Raw genomic sequence first — 8,619 nt, 5'->3', positions numbered from 1 at the left:
CGCAATCAGATACCGCGGCGCGCGGCAAACACGAGCTACCCATTGCTGACTCCACGCTCGCGCTTGGTGACTCAGCAGTCGGACCGAAATCGCTGCCTCGGAGAGGGGCAGCGAAGGTATGTTGCCCCACCCAAGCGAAGCGAGGCAGCCCAGCACGGGTGTCTTCCGTTTCCATGGCTGCACGCGTACACGCTTCGCAAACCGCGCGAGGCCTCGAGGAAGGCCGGGTTTTCCTAAGCCGCGGGGCGGGTTTTGGAGACGTGGCAGCGGAAGGCGGAGCGGGCTGGGAGGAGGCACGATGGCAGGGGGTTGGACCGGATTCTCGGAGCAGGAGCTTCGGCGGCTTCAGGGGCATCGCAAAGGTAACCCCAGCGAGGAAAGATGTTAGCAGCAGCGGCAATGGAGACGAGGAGCGGGGTGGGCTGCTGGGATTGGCGGAGACCGGACCGGCTGGGATTCCAGGATTCCAAAGCAGCCGATCGGTTTTCTTCCTCTGACGTCATCTTCCCGGGGCGGGGGATGCGCGAGGCACATAGGCTCCAATTCTCTGCCGGAATTGGAATAAGCCCCCTTAATTTCAGAGGGGCTTTCTCTAAGAAAATGCATCGGGACGCATGCAGTGAGAGCAAGGATGAGCTAGGAGGTCTCTGGATCTACCTGCCGCAGGGCAGCTATCGTTATGTGCACATTTGCGAATTAAGAAAATGCCATTCTCCTTCCCACCCACCCTTTTTTTAAATGAATTTAAAAATGGATCGTTGAAAGGTTCAGGCCAAACTGAGAGCCAGTTTGGTTAAGATGCTGGACTAGAAACCAAGAGATCATAAGTTCTAGTCCTCCTTGAGGCACAGGTGGTGGCTCCTTTGGGCCATTTGCTCTCTCTCAGCCCAGTCCACTTCATAGGATTGTTGTGGGGAAAATTCGAAGAGAGAGCACTATTTATGCTACTTTGAGCTATTCAGAATAAAGGAGGGATATAAATCTAATAAATAAATGCCACAAAATAGGGAGGACTGTTCTCTTGCCTAGTATATAAAGCTTTACACAAGAAAACAAGTATCTTTTAGAACATTAATTTTTCCCTACCAGATCCCCAAAATTCTTGGGAGGGGGAAATTCATAGATGAGGCTGAGCTTCAAAGAAAGTCCCTTGGAAGAGTAGAACTGAACTCCTTAGCAACTGTTTGAAAGGTGAAAGGTCCCCTGTGCAAGCACCGAGTCATGTCTGACCCTTTGGGGGGACGCCACTTTTGCTTCTGCGACGTTTTCTTGGCAGACTATATCGGGGTGGTTTGCCATTGCCTTCCCCAGTCGTCACCTTCCCCAGCAAGCTGGGTGCTCATTTTACTGACCTCAGAAGGATGGAAGGCTGAGTCGGCCTGAGCCGTTGGGATTGAACTCCGGTCATGGGGAGAGTTTCGGCTGCAATATTGCCACCTACCACTCTGCACCCCTACCCAAAGCCTAAATCCTGTAATCTCCCACTGAATCAAATTATCCATTCAGTCATATCTAACTGTTGGCAATTCCTTCTCTGGGACCTTGCAGACTTTTCCAGCATTTGCCACTGTTAGTGTCAGCTGAAGCAACAATTTTCCTAGAGGGAAAAAATGAAGTAATGAATCTTCTTTCCCATACAGTACTTGCTGATAAGGATGGAGAACTTGTTAGCCTCCACATGGTTTTTTACTCCACCTCACATTGACCTGAGCTTGCATGGATCATGGAAGACATACTGGTGCTTCTATCTGGGTAGGGGTGGGGAGTGGAGATGCAAAGGACGAATCCTTGATTCATGTTCTTTATTGAGATTAATTTAAAAATAAAAACTGTTCCCGTGATGCTGTTCCAAAAACACTCGATTCCAAAGTTAGTGCTAGTTACGCAAGTCTCAATTCTTTTATATAAAAATGCAAAAGTTCTCCATTTGTATAGAAATACCCCATTCTCATAAATATATGAAAGTGGCAACTAGGAACTGCTGAGCTAAAAGAAAAATGACCATATATTGCAAATTAGATCTGTGTACTACTTGTAATGTCAGTGGGAGCTGCAGAAGTTCATTTCTTAATAGTTTGTGCCAATAGTTTGTTTTTCTCTTTTAAATATCAGTTAATGTCATGCCAATTTAAAGTAGTTTAAATAGTTTTTATGGGGGCTGAACTCAGGACAAATGACCTCACATGTTTTTCTTTTATTCACTTCTTTGGCAGAAGTGATTTTTTCAGAGGTGTAAAACCAACATCTACCTATTTGTGCTATTTAGATCCATCTGGACCCCCGTCCAAACAACAGAATCAAACACCTTCAGTAAACAAAAGCCGCCAGCATCTGCAGCAGAAGAAGCCTTCTCAGAAGATAGAAGAAGCACTGGAATTGCCAGATGGAGCAGCTTTGTCACCTCTGGAGAAGAGGCTTACCGAGCCCACTCCAAAATCACTGTGCAAGCCTCTGGCATCAACTGAGCAACAGGAAACCAGAAATCAACAGGTGGAAGTTGGACTTAAACAATCTTGTAATATTGACCCAACTGCAGCAACAAGTCATCAACTCGTGAAAAAGAAAATGGAATTGTTAGTAAGTCTGTGATAAGGCTGCAAAAATTTTACCAACCTTGATAAGTTAATTGGAGATTTGTGTAGTAAACTGACATGCATCCATTTTTCAATAGTTTTTAGGGTATGAAGTTAACAAGAACTTTCTCTCTTTTTTTGTTTTGGTATATTTTGTGTACAATGCAAAACCTGATCAATTCCCCAATCTTGATGTGGGATGCACAAATACTTGTAGGCCTTTCCTTGGGTGCAGACAATAAAACAGGGTTCTGTGTCCATAATTTTCAATTTCTAGAAATATACATATGTATACATGTATAATTTTTATAGTAGAAAACTTGGAGTTTCAGGCAATTATTTCCATACTGACTCATTTACCAAATACTGCAAAGAGTTGGAGGGGGAGGGGTAGAGCAGGCACACTCAATACATATTAGAGACCTGTGTGGAATTTCTGCTACTCTGAAGGAAGCTGGACTGAAAGCACACTCCACCTGTAGCTGCTGATTACAAAGGTTGTTTCATTTGCAGCTTCTCATTGAAAAACCCAGCTGCTCCTCAAGAAAGCTGAACAGTTCTTGAAAAGTTTGAAAATCATAGATACAAAGGATTATTTTATGTTTTCTGTAATGTCAGCCCAACTGCCTCCATAGAGAATTTGTCAAGCCGGGATAATAGTTCTGTGGCTGCTATATGTGACCCTTCCTGAGGTTTCAGTTTGGCCCTCAAAGGCTCCTCCTCATTTGCAAATTGGGCATACCTACAGAGGTCTAGTCAGAAGGAAATCATATTCAGAAGAATGAAGCTGCAAATTATTTCTATCTAAGATCACTCTGAGGGTCCTAATATGTGTAAGCTATAGATTTTCTGCCCTTTGAATCTTGTGATGCATAGGCCACGTTTCTCCTTTCTCACATCCATACTTAAGATGCTATTTGATCATGTATCCTATCTGAGGAATTCAGGGATCCTTAGGGAGTATAACTGAACTCTGAAGTATGTCCAAGAGACCTGAGTTCTGAATCCAGGCCTGGCATTGGAAGAGTTTCTTGGGATTTTTGAAATGTTTTGAAAAAAATGGAAGATACATTGTGAGTCAGTTATTTGTTACAAAGGCTAATTTAAGAGAGAAAAAAAGGAATAGAATTCTTTGCTGATTCTTTTATTTTGTTATTGTTCAGGCAGGAAAAGTCTCGGTGGGAAATCCTTCAACAAGAGCAGAAACTGATGGAAGAAAAAAATAAACGCAAGAAGGCTTTCCTTGCTAAAGCAATTGCTGAAAGGTGTGGAGACTTAAAGCTGGAGAAACACAATGCACATTTTGTCTGCATTATTACATTTTAGTTAATCAAGTCTGCTCCATTCTATTTTGAAATTAAAAATTAAAAAGCCTTCTGCCAAGTTTTTGATTAATTAAATTAATTAGCCTTAATTTTACTTTACAGTGTAACTATTTTTATACTTTTTAAAAAAAAAGTTAGGTGCTTGAATATGCATTCAAATAGAAAAGTAGGATGTAAATCAAATAAAGAAATACACTTGGAGATACATCATAATCCCATTAGTTCCATAAGGGAGAATCGAACTGTTTTCCTTCGTGTATCTTGGGGCTTTTACCATGAGGCCTAACCAGCATAGGCAATGGCAAATGATGGCATGAGTTCTAATTCAAAACATCTGAAAGATAGCAGGCTTGCTTCCCCAAAGTTACACCTTAGAAAACCCAGGTTGAAAACTGCTGGCTGTTTTTCTTCTTGCAAATGAAAATATGGCCTTAAATATATGTCTTTGATTCTCTTGAGAATAACAGACATTCTTTCAGGAGAATGATACAGTGTAAATATAAGCTGCTACTGCTAATTCTAAAGAAAGGGAATTTATAGTCCTGTTCAGTGAGGGCTGGAACCCTGGGCTCCAGCATGACAGAGCCATTTCATTTTCCAATTTTGAGTTTCCAAAACAACTATTTCTGTAGAAGTTGACTATAGCTGTTCTTATATTTTAAACTGGTTTTGTTAGAAGCAGATTAAACTGATGTCTGTTTTAAGCATGTTTTAAATGTTTTCCTATAACTCGAGCTTTCATTAGAAAAAAAAATTCAGAGTTTCTTGGGAATCTGTCTCACCTCTCTGGAAAATAGAGGCTCCTCTGCATTTGTAATTTACACTTTAAAAGAACCCACAATAATTTTGAGTTGTTTTAGCAGGCAACTGTATCTTCTATTGAAATGCATGGTTGTTTGTAAGTACAGGTCAAATGAATTTACCTGTTTCTTCCCCAGATCTAAAAGAACTCAGGCTGAAACAGTTAAATTAAAGCGGATCCAAAAGCAGCTCCAAGCTCTAGATGACATGGTGTCTGCTGATATTGGGATCCTGAGAAATAGGATTGACCAGGCAAGCTTGGAATATTCATGTGCTCGGTAAGGACTAAGCGCTGCGGAATAATGTCAACATTGTTTTTTTTTCTTCTTCCTAACAGCGGTATTGTTTGATTTGCTACCTTAAAATACAGTACAGTACTTTTTGCAAAAAAATTATTTCATCAGCATCTGCTTTCATTATCTTCAAATTTATTTCCTATTGAATGCTCATTAGGTCTGCTCTGTTGTTATATTTTGCTAATACAGCTTGTGGGCACAAGCAATTTGAAAAATGATGTAATGCATCACTGCTCCAGTGAAAAGCTAAACAAAATTGAAGAAAGCAGCTGTGGTGATCACAGGTCTAATTTTTTTTGCATTATGGCTGAAATTGGGACTTTTTTTAGTTACTCAGTAGATGATGAAATATTTAAATTACTCCGCTGTGATAACTGTTCTTCTCACTCAGATGCTACTAATTTCAATCATCTGTGGGATTTTGTCTTAATTATCAATATGTTAACCTTGCCAATTAAAAAAAATGTTTCCAGTAAGAGATAGAGCAAGCAAGAAATGGAAGATGCCAATTGCAGCGATGCCAATGCAAGGTTTTGCCCCTGCGAGCACTTTCTACATCTCAATACCCATTCTAACCCAGGGTGGCTGTTTACCAGAGAAAGGATATCAGGGTTGAAGAAGTGCTACTCGTATACTGAAGCTCACTGGCAAACCCACTATCCCATTCCCTGCTACCATCGGCCTTTCCTGTGTTGGGTTTGCTATTAACTTGGTGTAAGACTTTTTTACACCAATGTCAGAATATCTCTTGCTAAAACGCTGTACAATTAAACATAATTAAATGTTCTTTGTTTCTTCAGGAAACGTTATGATAAAGCAGAATCAGAGTATGTGGCTGCAAAGCTGGATCTCCAGAAGAAAACGGAAGTCAAAGAACAACTCACAGAGCACTTAAGCACAATTATTCAGCAAAATGAACTCCGCAAAGCCAAGAAATTAGAGGAGTTAATGAAGCAGCTGGAAGTAGAAGCTGATGAAGAGAACCTAGAACTGGAGGTAGAGGTAGAGAAAATGTTGCAACAGCAGGAAGCAGAAGCTGGAAGGCAAGTGGCTGAGACACAAAAGCTTGCTCCAGTGGGTGTGCAGAATGCAGCTCCCCAGACTTTCAGTAAAGAACACGAGACTGAAAGCCTCAGAAACATTAATGGAGCAGCCTAGAAGTTCCCATACAAATGACCAAAGTCACATAGTAAACTCTTTTTCTGAAGAAATTATGGTTCATCTGGAATACGTCTGATAACTTCATCTTTAATTGTTGTCACAGAAGCACTGGCATATAATGACAGGAAGCCTCTGAATTTGTGCAGTTCTCCAGTCTATATTATTTATATATTGTGTGTGTGTGTGTATACGTGTATACACACACACACACACATACACAAATGATTTATTTTCCTTGTCCACCTTTCCTTCTTCCTTTTCACTGAAAAACTTGCATGTGAACTATTATGGAGGGAAAGGATAATGTTATCTACATTATATTTAAAGTGCAAAACACCAAGCCAGTTAGGAGTGAGGAATTGTGTATATCTTACACGATAGAAGATCTCACTAGATCCTACATTATTGGCTTAGACATTCTCCTCTAAGTGTTTAACAACACTCATTTTTTAGTGTTCACAAATGAATATAAAACAAAATGGATGAGTGAATCAAGGAGTGTATCAGAGGGTGCCCCATTTTTGTCCTTTGCCCCCCACAAAGAGGGCCAGGAGAAAATCTGATTCTCCAGCTGATAAACATTTTCTACCCTTGTTAGTGATTCTGAAAAAAAAAATTGTTGGGCCATTAATGATTTCTCCTTTAAATTAAGTGTGTTTCTGGACTAAACCTAATTACTGAGCAATAAAAATATATTATTATTAATTAAAGTATAAACAAACAAATGTTGCAATCAATGGCAACCAAACAATGCCAAATGCACATTTAACACTGTTAAATTCATATTTAGAGTCTCAAGATTTTCTAGTGATTTATTTATTTCACCTTTTTATTTTACTCATCCATGCATGTTTCTCTACCGTTCATGTGTTATTCAAGTGTTAGTCCTTTATCCTTACTTGCATAATCAGTCAACAGCTGCCAAATTACAATAAAAATGTTCCTGCCCTTAAGTTAGTTTTTCTTGTATTGCTGTGTTCTGCAATTATTGGACTTCAGAGTTACATCAAAGACTTTATCATATGCACTAAAACAAAATGATTTCATGGAGAATTAATGTTCTTGTTTTTAAAAATGAAAACGTTGTGGTTATGAATTGTAAAGCCAAATACAGTGCAGCTTTTTTTTCCCTATTACCTGTAGCTTCTCTATGTCTGGCCATAGCCTAGCCATAAAACCAATGAATTCATGTTAAGAACCATTGCAGTTGTTACCTGTTCACTTCCAAAGCAGAAAAGTCACAACATCTTCCTGTCTACTGACTAACTTGGTATTAGATGGGTATTTGATAGATCAAGCTATCAAACACCCATAAATAACAAGTGTGTTATTTATGTACTATATTGTCATCAGAGAAATTAAGCAAGGCAAGCTCTTTTCATCTCTTTGGTGCGAAGGCAGATAATGCTATTGAGGACAAGAGAGATAATTTGAAAGCGCATCACTTTCAGCACAAACTTGTTTCTTTTATTTTTACTGTACTGAACTGTGAAAAATAGCTGCATGTTCTTAGTATGGCTCAAGTGGCGGTGCCAAGGAGGAGTGACTCTGATGTCCTACTAAGACTGAAGGATCTGTCATAAATATTATTAAATAGTGTGAGTGTTTTTGCCATAAATGCCTGTGTCACACTGATAATTAAGGTACAAAACAGCAGGACCCAGGGAATAATATAAATTAACTGCCCTCTTCACATAGCTCAGATTTTGAATAATGCTTCTTGGCCATTTCAGCAAAGCAAGAAAAGAAAAGGGAACTTTACACGTTTCAACAGCAGTTGCTTTGCACTCTTGAGTGTTTTAAATAAAATAAAATTTAGGTTGTCAAAATTCTGCTAGATCAAGTAATACACCCTTGCCTCTTCATTCAGTTATTTCATGAAGTGATACTAAGTACTACTTGCACTAAGTGAATCCAGTGTTGACAGAAATGAAGCACAGAAATGATAACTGAAACTAAGGAAGAGATGGCATGCTCACATAGCTGCTCAACTTCCAATGGAACTATGGGTGGAGAACAAAAAACATACCACAAATCAATGAAGAGAATCCCCATAAAAATACCTTATCAACACATGCTCCCCTCAAACACACTGGGCTCCATTAACATCCCGGCCTTGGGGAAATGCAAGATCTTTAAGGCCTTCCAGAGGGCCACAGGGTCAGGCTTTCCAAATCTCCTGGGGAGGCTGTTCCATAAGGCAGTGGCCATGACAGAGAAGGCACGCTTCCTAGGATGCACCAGGTGACACTACTTCACCCAGGGGACCTGGAGCATGCCCACTTTGCCAGATATACTGGGCCAGGTGGAAACCATCGGGGGTAGGCAGTCCCACAAGTAAAGTGGCCTCGTGCTATGTAAGGCTTTAAGGATGACAACCAGCATTTTGAATTGCACCTGACGCCTACTGGGAACCAGTACAGCTTATGTAGCAGTGGTGTTACATGGACATACTGTGGTGCA

At 40.3% G+C, this 8,619-nt stretch overlaps 1 protein-coding gene across 2 annotated transcripts; it reads left to right on the top strand.

Moving 5' to 3' along the window:
- Window positions 1-272: 272 nt before the first annotated feature.
- GORAB (golgin, RAB6 interacting) lies at window positions 273-7,209 on the top strand. 2 transcript variants are annotated; one of them, XM_063298554.1, is made up of 5 exons: window positions 273-362; window positions 2,267-2,573; window positions 3,737-3,838; window positions 4,837-4,977; window positions 5,796-7,209. In XM_063298554.1, exons 1-5 carry the CDS (start codon window positions 299-301, stop codon window positions 6,151-6,153), a joined length of 972 nt encoding a protein of 323 aa, XP_063154624.1. In that variant the 5' UTR covers window positions 273-298; the 3' UTR covers window positions 6,154-7,209. The 2 variants fall into 2 exon arrangements, with proteins under 2 accessions (XP_063154624.1, XP_063154623.1); XM_063298553.1 differs by lacking the exon at window positions 273-362 and having other exon boundaries at window positions 1,977-2,573.
- The last annotated feature ends 1,410 nt before the right edge of the window (window positions 7,210-8,619 follow it).

Source organism: Candoia aspera, chromosome 3, assembly GCF_035149785.1.
Source record: "Candoia aspera isolate rCanAsp1 chromosome 3, rCanAsp1.hap2, whole genome shotgun sequence".
In the NCBI taxonomy this organism is placed as follows: Eukaryota; Metazoa; Chordata; class Lepidosauria; order Squamata; family Boidae; genus Candoia; species Candoia aspera.
This window is presented reverse-complemented; position numbering and strand designations above follow the sequence as displayed.

Excerpts from the sequence above, each read along its gene's own strand:
- GORAB (XM_063298553.1), top strand. The coding sequence starts at position 2,152 with ATGGGGGCTGAACTCAGGACAAATGACCTCACATGTTTTTCTTTTATT. Across the intron at positions 3,839-4,836 it reads GCTAAAGCAATTGCTGAAAG|ATCTAAAAGAACTCAGGCTG; the intron begins GTGTGGAGACTT and ends TTTCTTCCCCAG. Across the intron at positions 4,978-5,795 it reads TTGGAATATTCATGTGCTCG|GAAACGTTATGATAAAGCAG; the intron begins GTAAGGACTAAG and ends TTGTTTCTTCAG.